General features: G+C 41.4%; 1 protein-coding gene across 1 annotated transcript; it reads left to right on the top strand.

Moving 5' to 3' along the window:
• Positions 1-300: 300 nt before the first annotated feature.
• grm2b (glutamate receptor, metabotropic 2b) lies at positions 301-22,384 on the top strand. The gene is made up of 6 exons (XM_029501990.1): positions 301-312; positions 4,148-4,770; positions 14,983-15,820; positions 16,253-17,316; positions 21,099-21,297; positions 21,845-22,384. Exons 2-6 carry the CDS (start codon positions 4,261-4,263, stop codon positions 21,916-21,918), a joined length of 2,685 nt encoding a protein of 894 aa, XP_029357850.1. The 5' UTR covers positions 301-312; positions 4,148-4,260; the 3' UTR covers positions 21,919-22,384.

Raw genomic sequence — 22,384 nt, forward strand, 5'->3', positions numbered from 1 at the left:
ACACACACACACACTCCTCTGAGCATCAGTGCTGTTGGTGGACGCGCTGTGTGAGCTGTTGGGCGGTGGGCTGTGCTGCCGCTGCTCTCGGAGGCTGGAGGAGTCCAAGTTGGGAGAGGAAGAGTTTTGTCAGACTTGCCGTTTGGAGAGCGACGCTTCAGGACCAAGGACAGATCCAAAAACCGCTGGATGGCCGGCACGCACGCGCCAAGTGAGCAACATCTGGACTCCGCTCGTTTTTCTGCGTGTCGTCGCGCCGCTTGTGGAAAAAGAGAGGTTGCTTTCTCATCCGACATCCAGCGCTGCAGCCAGGTAAGAAATCATCCGTTGGTAACTTTGATTCTAACGCGATGTTTGTTTTTCTCTTTCTTTCTTTTAAATCACACAATGACTTTGTCAGTGTATGTTCCTGTCCGGCGTGTGACAGCTTTAACCCCCCCACCCCAACTATTTATGGCAGAAATCCTCCTCCTTATAAGACACAAACAACCTCAACTTATCCGACTTTATCATTGAGAAAATCGTTTCCACAACTCCACCGGTGACACGAATTGATCTAATGATTTATTGAATTTATTGAGACTTGAGTGGGATTCTTCGTGGGAATTAATATGGAAGTTGTTTTTCTCTTTTTTCCCCCCCAGACTATATTAATTTCGCACACTTGCTTTTTCTCAGTTGCATAATCTAATATTGTGCTGGTTCCTTTTCAACCAGTCAAAGCTTTTGTTTTCCCGCAGAACTGAGACAAACTAATTGCATCCTGGTATGAAGAGTAATTAAGACTGTTTTCTGTTGGCAAAGTTCAGGACAGTGTTTCTTCAATGTGAAATAAATAACAAAGAAACCCAACTCAACCAACATGGCATTTATCAGACTGTTGTCATTTGATCGAATATGGTGTGATGCAGCAGTGGGAGGTCTAAGTGTAACACACACCGCCATGTGTGAATGAATGTTTTCCTGCTGTTGTTATCAGATGTGTCAAACAGTCAGTGAAGACAGACAACCTGTTGTAGTTTAGTTGCTCTCCTTCTCACAGCTGCACACGATCTCTCAATCTCCCAATTTTACTAGACAATTTTACTACTGATTTAAAAAAAACAAAAAAAAACAAACTGTCAGATATTAGCACAGTAAAATTGTTCGAAGCCTAAATAGTCTCCCGACCAGATTCCCCTGGTTGTTTTGACAAACTGATGCACTTGATCTGCCTTCAAACTCTCAGTCAGCTGGGCTGCTGGCCACGGCAGAGGCAACCTAATTCCTTCAGATGACAAATCCAGGTGGAGGGATAAAGTGTCCACCCCCAAAGGAGATGATGCGAGGAAGGGATTGTTAGTGCAGTAATGTCTGCTGCAGCCTTTTCTCACAATTTCTCTGCCATTAGTAAGAGATAAAGGTCTTCAGCTAATCTTAAATATCAGTACGAATCTCAAGGCAAACTGCTAATCTGCCTTTCTAAACCTCCAGTCCTCCAGCGCGATGTGAAAATCTGTTCTTGGGTGGTGTGGTATTACAAGAGAATTAGTGAAACTAAAGGATGACACTTTGTCCATAATCCATCACTGTGGGCTGTGTCACAATAATGAAAACTACTCTGCCATAAATTATTGCCAAATCATTGTTATCTCGTGGGACAAGTGCCGTGTTTGGGCTGTTATTACTCAACAGGCTCAGTGATTCATGTGTAGTGGATTAGACACTAAATGAAATGTCAGGTCATGAAGGTTCAAGTGTTCAGCAAAAGCGCACACGGGCCACGAGCTTCACAAAAACCAAGGTTCTGAAATGAGCACCACTTTATGGAACCACATCATACAAAACAGTGCGAAATGCCACACCAAGTGGATGTGTTTTGCGTGGTTGTAATGGACCATGCCAGCAGTAATAAACAGCTTTGCATTGAACTGCGAAACATCTCTCAAGCTCGTTCTCCAGCTTTAAATGTTGTTGTCTTTCTCCTTGAGCACATGCAGGATTCATGTTTGAGCCGTTCGTGCCACTCGCCATCGCTTCTGAGAGCAACTCTGCAGTGAGTCATGCATCACACGTTATCTGTGTGTGGATAAGACAAAAAAGAAATGTTATTGTCGAAGCACCGTTATGCTAATATTGGAGAAATCCTCCCCGCACCAGGCGAGAGTAGTAATGCATTAGCTGCCAGTTCAAAGCTGAGTGAAGCACACTGCCTTCTCTTTTTGAACTTGCCTTTCAGAGGGAATATCGTGCGAAGACAGCTGGGGAGCGAGTGACTCTCCTGACTGCTGTGTGCGACAGTGACAGCTGTGTCTTCATCAAGATGCTCTCACTGATATGATCGAGGCCAGATAGATGCTACTTCACACCGAGCAGAGGCTGAGATTAAAAATTCATGCCGGATGATAATAATGCTTCCGCCTGATAAGCATCTCCACTAATTAGTGGGAAATATGGTTTTGATAGCTGTTTTTAATGTCCGCTTCAAACTCTACCGCATTTATTAACACCCCTCGGAGGTTTTGAGAGGCAGTTCTGGACCTTCAACCTCACTTTGGCCTAGTTTGCATATAGACCTGTCTAATTGGTTGTTCCTTGTGGTACCATTAGTTCATACTTTGACCTACTCTTTGCAACTGGAAAGCTTCCATCTGTTGGAACAGATGACACAGAAGAGCAATTAGAGTCTTGATGTTGAACCCTTCAAGTGGCTTTCTCACCTTGAGTCCAAATATAGGGCAAATGTGGCACAGGCGACAGCACATGCTAGATCTGAAAACTTACAACATGTAATCCTCTTTGCTGTAGAGAGTTCACCAGACCCACAATATGATGTAATGCTTACTGAGCGGAATAGATTCGGCATTCATTGCGCTTTTTTCTTTTGATTTTTCTGTGCTGGTCTATGTTGCTCCCTCTGCTTTTGGGATATTGAAGTATATTCTTCAAACATCAAATATCTCTGCACACAGACGCAGACACACACGCACACACACGCTAAATGAACTTATGTGGGCGTAACTGCAGCAGCTTGTGTTTTTGTATCCTACCCCAGCAGACCCCTCTGGGGGATTTCTGTTTCTGTGGGGATGCTCAACAGGACACACTCAGGTTTGAATAAAGTGACTTTCAAAATATCAACTTACAACAGAACTGATGGCACATTTGGGTTTAACAAGTGACACATTTCCATGTGATATCACAACGGCACGGTGTCCATAAAGAGCCCCTCATTGCTTGTTCTGACTTTCAAATGCGACTTATGCTGCTGATATCTGCTAAGACCACCGTTGAAATGATTATCTCCGTAATGATGTGTAGTAAATGAGTCATTAAAGATCCTTCATCAGCAAGTGAATGTGTTTTAATGGATACGTTTGCTGAACTTGTTTGTATGATTGATGAATATGAAGACTGGATGTGTTGAAACACAGGACTCTGGTTGACTGACAAAGCCCATCACCCTAATCAACACAACTCCTCCAGTAACCTCGACATGATATGAACATATATTATACATGTCTCACTGCCCACTTCCCTGCAGTCCAAGCCTTATTTTTTTTCTACCCACCATGTTTCCATGGCAACCCCAGCCATTGAGGAGAACCACCATGTATGTGATATCTCCGTTGGAAAATCAGAAAATTACACTTCGCTCTGGACGTACGTAAAACATTTCTGAATGTTTGATGTTGTCGGTCGACAATGGTGACACCAGGTTCGTCTTTGAGATAAAACATCAGGGTTATATTTAGCCCCAAGTTGACGTTATCTCTAACCCTCTTTCAACAAGAAGATTATTAATTGGCTGTTATCATCATCCTGAACAAACAGTCTCACAGTTGACGACTGTCCAACAGTTGGGTTCTTTGTTTGTTATATTTATATAGATGAGAATATACCCAGAAAAGAAAAATAAAATAATGCAGCCGATTTTTTTTGCTCCTCTTGAATTGTTTCTGTTGTTTGAATCTGTGGATGAAAAGCAGAGAGAGAGAGAGAGGGGCCATTACTTTTGATATTTTGAACTTTAACAATACTACCTACTGTAGGGCTGAAACAAAGACAGGGCACACTGGGTGTGCTGTGTAATTTGCTTTGGTGTTTATTGAATTATAATGAAATGGGCTTCATTATCTGGGTAATTAGTTTCTCCTTTATCATTTAGGAGATATCAATCATGCTGCACCTGCCGAGACAAGACTTCAAAGTGATCTGCATCAAGATTCTGTGAGTCTCCGCTCGGCTCCTTTCTACTTCGACCACCTACCTGATCCTGCCATGCTGAGTGTAGAGCTCTGCCCCGGGTTGTTGGCCAACTTGGCCCATTATTGGCCCCTCCACATGTTCCTGCTGGAGCTGCTGATCCCGGGAGTCCTCCCCAACATCTCCAGATTACCGCCTGCAGCCAAACATGAGATCATCATGGAAGGGGATTTGGTGATTGGAGGCCTCTTCCCCGTGCATCAAAAAGGTGATGGGACTGAAGACTGTGGTAAGATCAACGAGGAGAGAGGTATCCAGAGATTGGAGGCCATGTTGCTGGCACTCGATGAGATTAATTCCAGCGATCACATCCTTCCCGGACTCCAGCTGGGGGCCCACATCCTGGACACTTGTTCAAAGGATACCTACGCTCTAGAGCAGTCTCTAGATTTCGTCAGGGCCTCCCTCACCAAGGTGCAAGATCCGGGCTTCATCTGCCCAGACGGCTCCAGACCGGTCCAGAATGAGGTTCCACTGGCCATCTCTGGGGTCATTGGAGGATCTTACAGTGACGTCTCCATTCAGGTAGATGAAATGTGCATGTAAATAAGAATTCATGTTTTGCTGGCAGTGACAGTCATACCAATGATTTGCGGATTCCTCAGCTCAGTATCTCTTACCATTATTAGATTATTTGCATGACTCTACACCCGACAATTTCCATCCAATTCCAACATCCAGTACGAATGCAGAGACCAGTGTGTGCATTATGAGATGAGACAGAGAACAATCAGTGGATGATATTTCCCTCAGCCTCACTAAACAGTCAGTTTAGTTGGTACACTTTCTTTGAACTGTTCATTTTTTATTAAAATGAACAGTACTCTGGATATACCTCACAGATGATGGGTGATGGGTGAACTTACATTATTCATTAACCTAAAAGGCCTCACATCTCTATGTTACTGAGCAGGATGATGGAGCCTTTGGTTGAAAATATGTAGCTTTAGTTGTAATGGTAAGAATCCGCCTGGGATGAAATCAGTTTGAAACATCAGCATTCCCAAAGAGATCCGTCACTTTGTCAGCGACTTCATTTCCGCCACACAAAGAAAACTGACCTTTCACAGACGTATGAAGAGTTGCCAGAGGCAATGCATCTGAGCATAATTAATGAATTCTGATTGGCCTCACATGTCATGATTACCATGATGCAAAAGATTTTAGTGAGCCAAAGTGTGTATGAATAATTTAATTACACTTGCCATTAACAGCAGATCACAACATACACACACACAAGCTTAGGAAAGAATTAGTAAAATATGTGCATTTAAAAAAAGTTTTGATGTGGAGTGAAGTGTGTGGCTGGTTTATTTGCTTTTAGAAGAGTTCACAGTTTAATGATAGAGCATTTTCCTGCTTGCACCAGTTGCCTGTTTAGGTTGCCGGTTTAGCAGTTGTCGACTATTCGACAAGAAAATGGGTATTCACTTATTTTGGCCAAAAAGATCAGAGCAGTGTGTTGATTGAGTAGCTCTTACAAAAATAACTCTTCCTCATATAGCTCAACAGCTTATGTAAAGCATGATTTTATCCTATATATAGTTGTATTTGCTATATTATTGTCAATTGGCATGTTCTCATTTTGGGTTTTCGGTATCTTTTAGGAAGTATCCCCCCCCCCCCCCCACCCCCCCACCCAATATTAAGTGTAGGAATATAGTGTAGCCTCAAACTCATCTTAAATGAAACTACTGATTTGATTGACTTATAATATCTTTGGCCCCACCCCCTAATTTATTTTCACCAGTTGTGTCATCACATTGAGGGGGAGTCCGAAATTTAGCTTGTTCAAATGGTATCTCTAACAGCAAAATCCACCCCAACAAACAAACAAACAAAGGTTATAAGTTATTTGTTGTGATTAGAAACGTATCTTTGCACTATACCTCATTTACAAGGGCAACGCTATTAAAACCATGTTCTTCCCACAACAATTACACATGCAGTTTGACTAATGCTGGAAAATTTCACACTTGGCATACACCAGCATGCAAGCATTGCATGAATATTTAATGTAAATATATCAGGAAAAAAAATTTAAACCATTGATGGTTGAATCACGAGTCATGAATATGCAGCAATGATAGCGCATCCTAATGAGTCTACAGACTACCGGATGACGTAAGCCGCTGAAAATGTTCACTTAACAAATGCATTTCAAATAATTCAGATCTATACTGGTACAGACAACATGAGCGCCGGGGTTTCGTGGTGAGGTTCAGTGATACTGATCAATGGACACAGAGAACTTATTGATGGGTTGATTAGGTACACTGAAGCTTATTCACCCTTGACCCTCCTGCATTCTAAAAATCTCAAGCATTGACAATACATTTAAGAGAAATTACAATTTAATTTTCATACAAACACCTAAAGAGTGTAAGCACTCTAATTTCCCATTGTAACACTAAATCACCTGCCTGCTGCTGCACGCTGGGCAAAACTGCCAGGGACTCCCTAAACATCTCTGGAAAGCTCAGAGGAGCTGCAGAGTCAGATGAGGACTCCAGTGTGTTTTTGCTCAGGTCGGTCGGCTAGATCAGCCAGTTTATCTGTAATTTTATGGGTCCCCCTTTTGGAGTATGAAAATATGTTTGTATTTCATTTGTTATTCTCCATTTCTGCACACAATGAGTAGTAATGAGAACTATTCTTTGAATAAACTGAGCATTACAGCCGGTCTGACTGTGATACCTGTGCTAATATCTGTTAAAACAATGGCAAAAGTAAAATCCAGCCAAAATAGATTCCTGCCAAGACTCTGCAGTGATGAATGCTGCATTTCGGTTTGTTGATGCTAGACGGAGGTGTCGATGATTCTCTTAGGATCAGGCAAATAACGCAGGTTCTTCTCTCATGATGTTGCTGATGTTTTTTAGACGTATGAAAAGGACGACTGTCTGTGCGTGAATGAGGCTTCAGTGACCACACAGTCAGCAGATTCAAAAGGAAACTCAGAGCTTTGAATTTCTTTTTTCTTTCAGGTTTTCTCTATGAATTTGAATACATACCTCCACAGTCACACATGCTCAACAGGCTCTTTGTTAGCACATTCACAACACTTTAATGAATAGAGCCGTGAGAGCGGCGAAAAACCCATGGTGGTTTTTTTTTTGAGGGGCTGCTGGTTTAAACAGCTTCTTTTAATCCCAGAGAGGCACTTTGAGTTAAAAAAAAAAAAAAAAAAAAAAAAAAAAAACACTGAGGAGAAGAGGTGCCAGTGATGGTCCCAGGGAATTTGAGAGGAGCTGGTTTTCCCACCGGTGGGGTGCATCTCTGTTGGCTGGCAGCGATGTGTCCACCTGCGTGTGGAGAGGCGGCTGATGCTGCCTGTGACTGGGGCCAAGGACGAGATGTGGGAAAGATGGTGGGAGACCAGCCAGTTTCTGCTAAGCCTCAACAGGATCCTTTCATTATTGGCCCATCAATATTTTGGAGGCCTTCAATATTGTCTTTCTCATTCTGGCGTGTGTTTGTTTAGTCCAGTGGCTGTTTAATTTTGTAAAAAAAAAAGATCTAAATTGCCATCTGGGATGCTGCCTATAGAATCAACCTTGAGTGACCCACTCCTCACAGACCACACATTTAATAACTATGAATTTGATCTAATTTTATGGCCAAATCATTTCAAAATGAACCATGAAATAATGCTGAACTAGTCCAACACTTTATTGTGCAAACAACATTAATAAAAGATTTGTATCTTCCAATCCTTCAGTTCCTATTCCGTCGTCACAACTTTGTCTTCAATGTGGATTTTTTTTATTAGGTTTTTTTTTAGGCTGTTTTTGTGCTCACATACACAAACTGAAAGAGTTGGACATCCACAAAGGATTTAACACACATGCGCAAGAAAAGTCAAGTATTTTTGTGGCAATAAAAAAAAACAAAAAACTATAAAAACCTTTTTCAGCAGCCTCATCTCATACAAATTAAAATTAAAATATGACACCATTTGAGCTGCTTTCTCCTCAGATGACTTATCCCAGAAATGAAACTAAAATTTGAACTCAAAAACGCATTTATGAAAGTCCTTCAAGACCATTGAAGTAACTCTGTTTAAGCACTGATGCTGCTGATGGCAAGGTCCTGAGTAATTACGGGTTATAAGTTCTTATCTGTCCTGCCGCACTGCATATTGATGTTTAATATTTTTGCTCTTGGTGGTTTATTGCGTGCGTTTATGTGGTGTGTCGAGAAACAACATGGGGCTTTGTGTTTATCATGTTTCCATCTTCAGAGTACATCCAGGGAAAAAAAAAGATGTTTTGGTGCTCACCTCGAAAGATTCTTTTTTTGTGATGTGACATTATAGCTGAAACACACAAACAGAGATACACACTCGTTCTCCTCCCTGAAAATTTCAACACATTCGAGGAAGACAGTCCATTTCACAAATTAGTGCATCAGAAAGTCATTCAGAGTGAAGGGAAAGACAGTAATGGCTGGAAGGTCAGAGTGAACCCACACAGTCAATAATATTGCTTGTACATCAATTTCTGGATGCCGTCTTCGTCTTGTTTTTCACACGGTATTGCTGGAATAACTCATCAGTCTTTTACTCTGAATTTGTGGCTGTTAATCAGTTCTGCAGTTTGAGCGATGCACTGTGGTCTCTCTAACAGTTGAATTTATTGGATTAGTTCATCCTGCAAGTGCAGCGTGGCAGCAAAAAAAGCTTTTTTTTAAAAAAAAAAAAAAAAAAAAAAGTGTCCCTGAACTCTCAAAAAGTTGCTGTTATAATGAGCACTGTTTTGCTGGGAGATGCAATTGATAGATGCAGGTTTCATGTGTGGCCTGGCATCTTCCGAAGATCAACACACATTCCTTCTGCTTACTGATTTCCCAGCTATGCAACTGTGAACGCTGAATCACACACAGTCCTTATCAGTGGACATGTCTGCGTGCAGTAGACAGTCTTGTGAGAGAAGCTGTGTGCATGTGCTTCTGCTACTTTCAATATCCTCGCATTTGTTTATGTCTTTGCTCTGAATGAGTTTTTATCTTTGTGCGTCAGTGTGTGGGTCTGTGGAGAGGATGTGACTTCTTCGGGTGACTGTGTGTCTGTGCATGCAGTTTTCATAAAGTGCACTGCATTTGCTTGAAAAAAATATCTTAATATCTCCCCTTTCCAATAGCTGCGCCTCCACTAATGAGATCAAAATCTGAAAGAGAAACTGTACGTTTTTCTTATTTTCCAATGAAAGACAATACTTTATATTACACCTCCCACTGTGATGGTGTAGTCTCCCGGAATTTATAAATTCTTTGGTCAATTATGCAGTGTTTGTATTTTTTACTTTTTATTTTTTTGAATGAAAGAATAGATGAAGTGCTTCACAGGGAGGTGGTTGGTAGGAATGGCAGGTGTGAGAGCCCGGATCCCATCTGCTGTGATGTTTGTATGACAACAATGATTTGACCGTTATTTTGCTGAAAACAAATGAAACCCGTTGTCCTGATGGAAGACGTGATTTCATTAGCGATACGTTTCCTTCAAACTTCGTTCAACCTCGAAAAGAAATTCTAAGAAAGTTCGTTGACTGTGACATTAATGTCCTTCACACGCAGCATGCCTTCCTATCACCAAATGACGGCCAGATTTAAAACACAGAAAGGTGAAAATCAATTGGTGATTGGTAGCATGCGGACAGTTTACGGTGCCATTGTATTTTTTCCTCTCAGATGCAATGGGGACAAACAAGAAACTGGCAAGATGAAAAATATGCAAACAAGCCAGAGCATCAGAGATGTACAGCAGTGCAAAGTGGCTGTTCTTCAATTTCATCCAAATTGGATGAACTAGCTCTGCAATCATACTGAGAAACACAGAGCTCATACTTGGTGCTTGAGGTTTCTGCAAATCATGTTAGAGGGAACAAAGTAGATCCAAGTAGATGAGCACAGAAAATGCACTTTCAGTTTTAATTGTGAGATTGGAATATTACTGTGATTTGGCGCTGAAGCCGTTTCCAGCTGATGGATGTTTAGATCAATCGTTAAAATAATACAACGCTGTCATCGCCTGTGATGAGCCTTTACGACACACAAGTCATTAATAACTTCTAAATGATTTTTCTTTGTTTCTAGATTTACCAGCATTTTTATTATTTTCATCTTTGTTTTTGTGAGAACTGCCTTCGACTGGAATAATTTCTCACCTGCTCAAATGAAACCTCGTGTAAGCTCAGCACAGATAATTTGGGCTTCTGTTTGCACATGATCGGTGTATCCTTTTCGAATTGGAGGATTTTGAAAGCTCTACAGGGAGAGAGGCATCTTTATATCACAAAGTATTGTTTCATGTGATTTTGCTAAACCACTGATGGAAAAACGACTTTCTCCCTGACAGCGAGATCAATTAATATCATCGCCAAGTGTAACCATGTATTGAGTTTTGTATTCAAGATTTGAAAGTGAATTTCAGGTCTGATATCAAATCCAGCAGCCATGTGAACTGTATGTATAATTAATTAGCGATATTTCTGGATCTTTGGTGGGTGGCTGGTCTGGTGCACTGTACATCCTGAAGTTTTTCTCTAGCTGTCATGTACTATATCTACTGTAGGGCTCAGTTTGACAGGCACCTCAGGGAGATACAAATGAGCTTTCTATGTTGAAAGAAATGATGACGAACACATGAGTAAGAGGCTGTCCATGTTCTTGCTGCCATATGTCTGCCCTCCATGCTTCAGCCCTTTTGAAGGAACGCTGCACTGAAAGCATAATAACACCATAAAACTGTTTCTCACTGTATAGCTCATAGCAACACATCATCAAAAGCAACAGCTGCAAATTGTATTTCAATCCAGCTTGCCGACACAAGAGTCTTAAGTTGTGATGATCTTAAAAATTGGATCTGCATCGACACTTTGCTGCTTATCTCATGATGATACCGACTAACCAGCAGTCGACCAGAGACAGATCTGTAGATGCAAACTCACCACTAATGGGCTCAACCAGATGGGAAGGCATCGTGTTTAAGAAAATTGCTTTTAAGTGTCCTTCTGTTATCAAAATTGAACAAACTAGCTCTGTATAAAAAGACTCAGTGAAATTCATGTTTGAATTATAAACATTGCCATTAGCTACAATATATTAAAGCAACGTAGATGGAATGAAATTGCCTAAACGAAATCGCCAGCCTCATGCAAACCATTTTCATTTGATGGCCCGAGCAATATATCTACACAGCGTGGTCAGGCCAGTGACAGCATATTAATTCCCATCACATACTTACAGGCTTTAATACAAACAAAAGATAAAACTTTTTTTTTTTTTTTTTTTAATGTTAATGCTATAAGAAGTGCTTTAACTTCATGACATTAAAAGAAAATCAAGAAGTCCACAAAAGTACTGCTTTGTGAATGATTTATTAGCTGCCTTGCAATACTTTGACTACCCTCCCAGCAGTTCCTGAAATACTAGTCTAAATATTTAGAGATCTGTGGATCATGAAAAGCATCTGAATGAAGTCTCTTTTGCTTCCTGTAGTCAAACTCAAACAAGCCAAGGTGGTTTGTGTCTTAACAAGAAACAAGTTCAGGTTTGGATTTTAAGTATGCATCGGTTATGATGAATAAACAAGAGAAAGTCAAAACTTTTTGAGTGTTCGGAGTCTCATGCACTCATAGCAAATTCTCGGCATTAAACTCCAGAGTTTGTACTGTGGGTGCTCTTATCTGACTTGTTGATGGGGAGAGAGAGAGCGAACACTGCGTGAGTACCAACATACTGTCACTGTCACACACTCCAGTGCCGTCCTGAAATGTGTACTGTCAAGGCTCTCCAGGAATCTATTGATGAAGACCAACTGCCTGTAAACCTTGCGAGAGGAAACTACCTTATTTCCATACAAGTGTGACTGACTGGCTGTCAGTCACATAACTCACTCAGCTGCATACAAAACAGAATCAGAATCAGAATCAATGAGTTTAATCAGGCCTCCCTTTACATTTTCAACATAAATCATATCTCTTGGTGGTAATTTGACGAGACCTCTGCCCTATATTCTGCAGAAACAGTGGAGAGGAACTCTGCTGGGCGCAGTGCGCTTGTCTAAATACATCACATTTACTCTATTCATCCACTCAAGAGCTTCTCGTGTGCCTACAGTTTCCACCCTTGTCCTAAGGGGTATTTTAGCTAAAGGAGGTTAAGCACAGAGCCGCTCACAGATTGGGATTAATCTCAGTTATTTCTGACGCAAACCAAAGTATTTACATTGCATTTGCTGTGCCAAGTGGTCTCAGTGCATTGATGCAGGTCTACAAACACTTCTCTTTAACTTAAGAGAAATGCTCAGGGTTTAGACGGCAGTAAAATTCACATCACAGAAGGCACAGATAGCTGTCTAATGTCTCATGGGCTGTGATGAATGAAATGTAAGAGAGAACAATACATTTAATAGGACTTAGTGTTAGAGTTGAAGGTTCCAATTATATCCACAGGGATGCCATTGTTTGGAAAGCCTGCAGTCATAAAATGATGCCTTAGGGAGGAGGAACGCCATATTGAGGCCCATGGGTATTCACTAATCACTACTGTGCCTCACAAGGAATCCTGCAAAATGAAAACTTTTAACTATCTCTCTGTCAGAGTTCGCTCTGTAATGATGTGTGGGAAAATAATTGCAGTGAATTTATGTTACGGTCTCCAATAAAAAGCATTTTAGCAGGTTTGCATCCAACATATATGTCTTGCTGAGTTTTAAGTCAGAAATCATTACCCACCCATGCTGAGCTCAGTATCACCAGCTGTCACTTCCACCAAGAAATCAATATACTTGATTGTATAGGTGCATCTTAACTTCTGGCAGAATCCATCAGGACACAGGAGCAAACGGCCTGACAGAATGGCTTTACCAGAACACCCTGATGAAATTCTTATCTCTGTGTTATCTGGGGCTATCATTTAGGGGATTTGCGGCAGAGTAGAGTGTGAGATATAGGAATATTGAATTGTAGCTGTTGCCACAGAGCTCAAACACATCAAACAGCTGCACTTCACCTGTGACCAGATTGATATCTTCAAGTTATATTGCAAAAAAATATATATTAAATGAAATCATTTGAAAAAGTTTAATTTTTTTCTGGAAAAAGTCAACATGATGATGAAGATGATGACTTTCGTCATTAGATCAGCAATCATAGGTGCCATTTAAACTGCTACAAAGCTGTAAGTTAAAGCAAACCATTATACTTATATAATGTAAAATTAATCATCTATAAAAATATATGCATCTGTAGATTCCCCAATTAGATCCCCAAAAAAGTTTGTTGGGGATGTGAAGAGAAACAAAAGGTAAACAAGATAAAATTAGCAAAAGGAACCGTTACATAAAAGATAAATGATCAATTTGTTAACGTACAACAAAGTTTTGTGACAGCAGAGAAAACAACAACAACAACAACAACAAACACAGGGCAAGGTCAAAACCAGACACACAACTGGATCATGTGTGGTCAACGTGTACAACCGAGGACTCTCTTGCATTCTACCTGCTGTCAGCTGGTTTCAGCCCCACAGCTGATGCACTATTTTAATATTGTTCAATTCCCTATGAAGCTGTTCTCATTTACATGTTTTTTCTCTTTCTGTTGTCTGTCATTTTGACTTCAAAGCCATTTGTGAGGTGCTGCTAAAATCCAGATTTTGTAACTCAGACATAATCACACATGCACAACGCACTTAAATTAAGCACAGAGACTGTGCTTTGATTTCACTTCTATTTATCTACAAAATTATGATGGAGAAAGTCAGATGAGCGGCTGTGTCCTGTGTCCTCATAGTGAGGTGATTGTGTGCATATTCTCCCTGCACATGGACCCCTCTGGGTGCTCTGACTTCCCCCCACAGTCCAAAGACTTCCATGTTTCAGTTAATAGATGACTAAATTGTCTGTACTCCTGAATGTGACCATGGATGGTTGTTTGTCTCTACATGTTGGTTTACCCCACTCTGGCCCAGTGTCAGCTAGGACTGGCTACACCGTCCTTGCACAGATAAGCGGCAGTGATAATAAAGTTAGATGAGACAGATTACCCTAACCCTAACCCCTTCCTTATTTTTTGTCTCACACGAAGCTTAACCTTCTGCATATTGAACGTTCACTTTGTCTCTCCGTCACTCAGTGAATATAGTAGACACTGAGTTGTTCAGAAGTGATAACATCTGCAAAAAGGAGCAAAGGTTTGTCCTAAAAGGTCCTGTTTTGTTTTGTTTTTTTTTGTTTTTTTTTTAAACATTTCTAAATCTAGTGACAACTGTGTTAAGTTGGAAGCAGTGCAGGCTGTAAAATAACTTGTTTTTGCCAAAAAGCAAAAGGCCAGTGGGATATTATCAGTCAATCTGTCAATCCAGCTATTGAGGTGAGCCCAAAAACCAATGGTGAGGTTTTTGAAACTAAAATAATGTATTGATAAAATTTAGTATTTAACTGTTCTCGGAATGCAGAGAGCAAGAATAATAATTAGAACAACAATAAGCAACAATAATTACAAAGTAGCTGGACATTTGGCACCAATATAGACTAAACTAACTAACTTACATGATCTCTTGCTAAAATGTTCCGCATTACATTTGTAAACCTTGTGTCTAACCAATCATGAAATTTGGAGCCAAAAAAGTCTAATTGTATTAGAACATTAATCCCCAAAAGAAATATGGATCAAGTCTTTGGAAGTAGTAGCTGATAGACCCTGATAAACCAAATGTGTCTTTCTTATTCTGCAGGTCGCGAACCTTCTGCGACTCTTCCAGATCCCTCAGATCAGCTATGCTTCAACCAGTGCAAAGCTCAGTGATAAGAGCCGCTATGACTACTTCGCCCGCACTGTGCCCCCCGACTTCTATCAAGCCAAGGCCATGGCTGAGATCCTGCGATACTTCAACTGGACCTACGTCTCCACCGTAGCATCAGAGGGTGACTACGGTGAGACTGGCATTGATGCATTTCAGCAAGAGGCCCGCACGCGCCAAATCTGCATCGCCACCTCAGCCAAGGTGAGCCGCACGATGAACCGCCAGGGCTACGAGAACGTGATCCGCTCACTGCAGCAGAAATCCAACGCCAAGGTGGTCATCCTGTTCACCCGCAGCGAAGACGCTCGTGAGCTGCTGGTGGCTGCCGCTCGCATGAATGTCACCTTCACCTGGGTGGCCAGTGATGGATGGGGAGCACAGGAGAGCGTGGTGAGGGGCAGTGAGACTGCAGCAGAGGGGGCTTTCACCACTGAACTAGCCTCCTACCCAATCAGGGAGTTTGAAGACTATTTCACCAAACTGAACCCGTACACCAACACGAGGAACCCGTGGTTTAAAGAATTCTGGGAGCACCACTTTGGCTGCAGCCTCCAAGAACATGGCTGCAGTAAACACAGCCTACGAGACGGAACGTTTGAGCAGGAGTCCAAGATCATGTTTGTGGTGAACGCAGTGTACGCCATGGCCTACGCCCTGCACAACATGAGGCAGGCTGTGTGCTCCAACACATCCAAGGTCTGTGATGCCATGAAACCAGGTAATGGCAAACGGTTCTACAAGGAGTTCATCTTGAAGACCAAGTTTGAAGGTAGGATCAGCAGTCAAAGAAAACAGAAGCAATGCCTGGGTTCTATGTAGTTCTTCAGGTGAAGAGTATTCTTTGGCGAGTTGATTAAATTTGTTTCCTTGTAAATGTACCGTAAAGCCAATAGGCATGGCACTGAATTCAGACTTGTAGATATTTCCTCTGAATTTTAGATTGAAAGAAGCTTTATTATTATTCAGATAGCAAAAATAATCTATGAATTAGCATGCAAAAATCTGTGGGAGTTGAAGCCGTTTAGGAAATGAATGCCCATATTCAGATACTCAGATGTGCTGAAATACCTGGAAACCTGTGAGTTTGAGAACATTTTGATAGATTTACTCCTATAAACAAGTCTAGAGTGTACAGTACGGTGGCACACAGTAGGATGTGATGTTTATACTCCGGTGTTGCCGGATTTGTGCTTCCTGTCAGCTCCATTCAGACCTGCAGACACAGAGAACATGGTACGTTTCAACTCTGTTGGCGACAGCATCAGCCGCTACAACATCTTTCACTACCACAAAGAGGACGGTAAGTTTGTCTACAAAAAGGTGGGTTACTGGGACGGGAACCTGACCTTCAACACGTCACTCGTATCCTGGCGTGGCCTTGTACCGCCCACCTCCCAGTGCAGTGACCCGTGCAGGAAGAACGAAGTAAAGAGCATGCAGCCAGGAGATGTGTGCTGCTGGATCTGCATCCCCTGTCAGCCCTACCAGTACCTGCAGGATGAGTTCACCTGTGCCGACTGCACCTTCGGCAGGTGGCCTCTGGCTAACTTGACTGGTTGTTATGATCTGCCTGAAGAGTACATCCGATGGGAGGATGCCTGGGCCATTGGGCCTGTCACCATCTCCTGTCTTGGTATACTGTGCACTCTGTCAGTAGTGGGCCTTTTCTTTAAGCACAATGAAACACCCGTGGTGAAAGCGAGCGGCCGGGAACTCTCCTACATCCTCTTGTTGGGAGTGCTGATGTGCTACAGCATGACTTTCATCTACATCGCCAAACCTTCTACTGCCATTTGCACTCTACGTCGACTCGGCCTGGGCACCTCGTTCGCCGTGTGTTACTCCGCCCTGCTAACCAAGACCAACCGCATCGCTCGAATCTTCAGCGGGGTGAAGGATGGAGCCCAGCGGCCCCGCTTCATCAGCCCAGCCTCCCAGGTGGCGATCTGCAGCATCCTTATCTCCTGCCAGCTGCTTGTGGCTCTTATCTGGCTGCTGGTTGAGGTGCCGGGGGTTCGGAAGGAGGTGGGCCCGGAGAGGAGAGATGTCGTCACCCTCAAGTGCAACAGCAGAGACTCCAGCATGCTCATGTCACTCGCTTACAACTGCGTCCTCATCATCCTCTGCACCGTCTACGCCTTCAAGACACGGAAGTGCCCCGAAAACTTCAATGAGGCCAAGTTCATCGGGTTCACCATGTACACCACCTGCATCATCTGGCTTGCTTTCCAGCCCATCTTCTATGTCACTGCCAGCGACTACCGGGTAATTATATCTAAGTTGTTCTGGTATAGTAGAAATTATATATTTATATATTATTTTATATAAATTATATATATATATATATATATATATATATCTTTAGAAACTTCTCAGACTCAGTCTCATGAAAGAAATGTAAACAAGGTCTATAAATGAATATCCCCTGTGTGTTTGCTGTTCTTAAAGAAGAGGTGTCACTTTCCCATTCCATTTGATCACCTTCACCCAGTCTCATGAAAGACAGAGCTCTTTCTTCATGTGGTTTGAAGAATGTTTCAAGACTAGAACAAAGATTTACGAGGCGAGTGAGGCTTGTGTATATAGTCAAAAATAATCACTGTCAAACAGATTCATTGAGTCACAATATTACTAAATGTTTCAAAACCGAAAATTAGTAAAATACAAAATAAAAATGAAATGACGCATTATCATGACCTGTTGTAAAATGTGCTGCCTCTCTTCGGGCTCTGCTTTCCTGAGTGTCAGGGAAATGTTACACATCTGCTATGGAACTGGGGAGAAAGTTTTACAGGCTTTCGTGTTCCATAAATGTCTAAAAGGCTAAATTTAAGCTGCATCACACAAATAGGAAAGAATGAATGAAAAATGAAAAACAAAAGGTTGGAAATGTGTAGCTGCTACTGGACCTGTTTGTGATGCTGCAGTAGTAGGAAATTTAGAATTTCCATTTTGTTTTGCTCAAGTAGAAAATGTATAGCTGCAAGGACAAATTAATCAATTTCCCCGTGCAGTGTAATGTAAGACAAATAAGACAGAACACTGCGCACAAAGCTGACAGACCATATAAGTTGTGAGTGCTGGTGCCTTTGAGCAAATTCAAGGCTCCTGCCTCAGCATTTAGCCTGAATGTGCGACAAGGCCTTTGTTGTGCAAACAGATGGGGGGAGGTCTAGGATCACACAAGCTTTGTATCATCATGAGGTACCGCAGGCTTTGCACGTCTGTAGTGATCAGATCTCTTACCTTTCCTAATGCTTAGTGGATTTATGAGGCCGACAGAGCATCGTAAGATACCAGACGTCATGCTGAGGAAGCTGCACAAGGAGAAAATGAAAAAGTTTCACAACGAAACCGAGGCCTTGACTCTTTAGCTCTGTGTGACAGCTGAATTTGGCTTTCATTCATTCATTTTCCACCACTTATCCATTTACGGGGGGGTGCAGGGGTGCTGGAGCCAATCCCAGCTCACACTGGGCGACAGGTCACCAGTCCATCACAGGGCCAACACACAGAGACAGACAGAGACCAACAACCACTCACACTCAGACCTACGGACAGTTTAGAGTCACCAGTTAACCCAAACATGGTGGGAGGAAACCCACAGGAACACCTTCTTTTTGTGAGGCAACAGAACTAACCACCATGCTGCCCTGAACTTGGCATCACCCCGATTATTCTTTCATTTAATTTATTTCCATACTTTTATATGCCTACATGTTTGATTTTATGATCTTGAAGCCTAAATCCAACTGGCTAAAGTATAAATCAAAGTTAATCTTAAAATGAACTACAGCACAACCACATGACTTCACCACCACACCTTTCCTCTCATAAGTTTACCCATAGTTTGCAAAAATGTGAGTAGAAATACTTGTTTCATACTTGTTTGAATTGGTACTGCAATTAAATACAATAATGATGATATAATAATAACAGAAATAGAAAAGGTCAGTACTGAAGCAATAAATGGATCACAACTTTGCTCTAGAATTTTTAAAAGATTAACTGCAGTAAATGGAAATCAGAATTACAAACACCACACAGATTACATCTGAGAAGCAAAAGGTCATCAATTCAATAGTAAAGCCAGGAATATAAAGGCAATAAAGATTTAAAATCGGGTCTAAATAAAGCATTAGATTGGTAAAAAGAGTAAAGTAGGAGCACAGCAGGCTGCTCGGTGTGACAGTGCCACAGCATGTCCCGTTGGTGATGACAAATTGTTTGTTTCGAGAGCTGTTAAATGGAAATAGCTGCAAGAAAGACACTGTTATGGCAGAAAGAGATAAGGAGGTGTGCAGAATCAGACAGCTGAAGTCGTATTACCTGCCGTTTTGGCGTTCTTTTTTCTTCAGTTATTTTTGAAACTAAAATGTCTGAGGACCTCTCATATCGGGTGCTGTCTCAGTGCATTATGCTTAGCAGGGATTTCACTTCATGCTGCTGTTCAGCAAATAGAAGATCCTGGACTGCAGGGGTAACCGGTGGCGAGGGAAGGGATGGTGCCCAGGAAGATGACCCCAGCAGTCAGCTCACATTAGCAACTGAAATATGACTAACAGGAGCATGACTTTCCAGGACAGCCAGCTGTGCTTATCCCTGACGTTTCTTGTGGGATTGTCTCATATCCATGCAGATACAAATACACAATCAGAATTGCTAACGTACATAATTGAAAACTTCAGACATGCATAGATAAATACAAATGGAAATCCGGCTAATAAGGCATTTTTAGGGATGACTGCAGTATTTGCCAGAAATACTTTTTAGGATTCAAGCTAAATACAGTTAAAGAGGCAGAAATCAATACTTACACGTAAACAACATAAACAAAGACTGTGTGAATGGAGCTGTTCTTAGTGAAGCACACACCAATCTGTAGTCTTGATCATTTTAGCTTCTTTCTGCTGTTTGGGTCTTTATGATTCAATCTCATTGATCTTGTAGCATTGAAAAGCATTTACAACTGAATACCTTTGTTTCTCCAGATATGATGAATTAGCAAATAAATCAGTGTTTAGTAATTTAGCTAAAAAAAAACAAACAAAAAGTTAAAACAAGAAGTCATTGTTGTGCTGTCTTTAGCCAAAAAGGACATCAAAGTAGGTTTAAAATCCGTCTGACAGAGTACTTTTTAATGATCTATGTACATAATGACGTGCTTGAGCCAACAAATAAATCAACGAACAAGCAAACAAATGAATAAAATAAAAATAATCTGACCTCATTTTATTTGTGTAAAACAAGAAAAAAAAAAACAAATCAAAGTTGTAGTTAACATATATTGTGGCATTCAAATCAACAACATTCATTATTAGTTGATTTTTTTTTTTTTTTTTTTTTTGACTCCAAGTAAGCTGTGACTGTCCAGAGACATCTTGACGAGGAGGGACTGTTTTTCAGGGTGCTGAAACATGCTGAACGGATAAAAAGTATGCAGTGTAGGGTTCAAAATGTACAGTGAAGGGCTGAAAACTGAAATGACTTTGTTTTTATCCGCTGATTACTTTCTCTTTTAAATGGTTAATTGTTTAGTCTGTAAAAGTGAAAAAATTTACGAAGAAACATTTGAGATTCCTCATTTGGATCATTACTTCAATTCTATCATATAAAATGAAGAAAGAGAGCAATTATGACTGTTCTGCTTTGTATTTAAATGGTTGTTGTTAGTTGTATAAGTCGTTTCTAATTAATTTTCTTTGTTTTAATCTCAAGGGGCTATCCTTGTAAATAAAGAATAAACAATTAATCCATTCATTGTTTCAGCTCTTATATACGCTACAGTATGTATTTGACACTTGGCTTGGAGTCAGGGCAGAGAAGACGAAACCTGAGTGAAATGGTTTGGTCGAAGACTACAGAAAAGTAACGTGTGTGTGTGTGTGTGTGTGTGTGTGTGTGTGTGTGTGTGTGTGCGCGTGCGCGTGCGCGTGCGCGTGTGCGTGCGCGCGGCCTTTGAACAAACTTTACTAGGCTTTTGAAAACAAAATGCAAATGTCTAACTGCAGCCTGACGTATTCATCCTCCTCCTCCCTTCATCACAGGTGCAGACCACCACCATGTGCATTTCCGTCAGTCTGAGCGGTTCTGTGGTTCTCGGCTGCCTCTTTGCCCCCAAGATCCACATCATACTGTTCCAGCCTCAGAAAAATGTGGCCACGCTCAGAGTCACAGCCAACCGTTTCAGTGCTACAGTGACCGCCTCTGCTTCTGCCTCGGCTCCCAGCTCCAGCTACTCTAAAGGTAAACCACTCAGAAAACAAGCACTGTAATGAAAAGCATTATCTCCTTGAAGTGTAATCTTGTATTTTGATTACATCATAACATTTCTGTTTTTCATTTGAATCTGCTTTGTTAAACATGAGCACGTTAGGTTGTTTAACTCACCTAAGAGTTAAACCAAGACAATGTTGAATGTGTCTCGTTTCTGTTTCTGTTTGTTTCTTTGGATTTGCATCGGGCTGGCTGAGCAATTCAAATTCAGTCATTATGTTTCTTTTCTTAGTGGATAAGCGCCAGTCTTATCTAAAGCTTCTTAATAAACTCAAGAATAATTGGCAGCACAATCTTCATTAATAAACAATGACGCAAAAGTTTACACACTGCATTCAGTCCACTCTTTCTTCGTTTAAGAGTTCCAGGAGGAGAGCTCAATCAGCTTGTTGTTCAAACTATATCTGTGCATTTAAAGGCTTGAACATGATTCTTGTTTAATCTCTGCTTCACAGTTCTGTTTCCAAATGACAAAACGCTCTTGCCTGGCTAACATCCCTGGTTTTTATTCTTCAAGGATCAGTGTCCAACTATGTACCAGCAGTTTGCAACGGCCGTGAGGTGGTGGACTCCACAACGTCCTCCTTGTGAAACCATGTTGCACTCTAAAGCATAAGAGACCGTCCCACCCCACCATCAATCACACCCCCCCACCCCCCAGCCTCAATCAAACAGGCCTGTGTATGATGGAGGCCCCTCGCCATCCAACATGCTGCTGCAGAGAGATAAGTGACTGACAGTGGACGGGGTAACTTTGACTGTGAAAGCTAAATCATGTTCCTTCAACGAGCAGTATGTATCTAATGTAAAGCCTTTTTGTATAGATTTAATATGCTGTGATCTCTTTGGTTTATGGATAGATGTGATTAAATGCACTGTGCCTTGTCCTAAAGAGTCTTGTTGTCAAATGGGTGGTTGTGAAGCAATAGTGTTACACAAAAGGCTGTTCTTATCTTGTCCTTAGAGTGCTGTGAATCTATCCTAATGTTTTAGACACTTAAAATGCTATGAAATAAATGTAGCAATTTTTATTCAACTAAATATGTGACCAACCATA

The sequence above is a fragment of the Echeneis naucrates genome, chromosome 5 (assembly GCF_900963305.1).
Source record: "Echeneis naucrates chromosome 5, fEcheNa1.1, whole genome shotgun sequence".
NCBI classification, from domain to species: Eukaryota; Metazoa; Chordata; class Actinopteri; order Carangiformes; family Echeneidae; genus Echeneis; species Echeneis naucrates.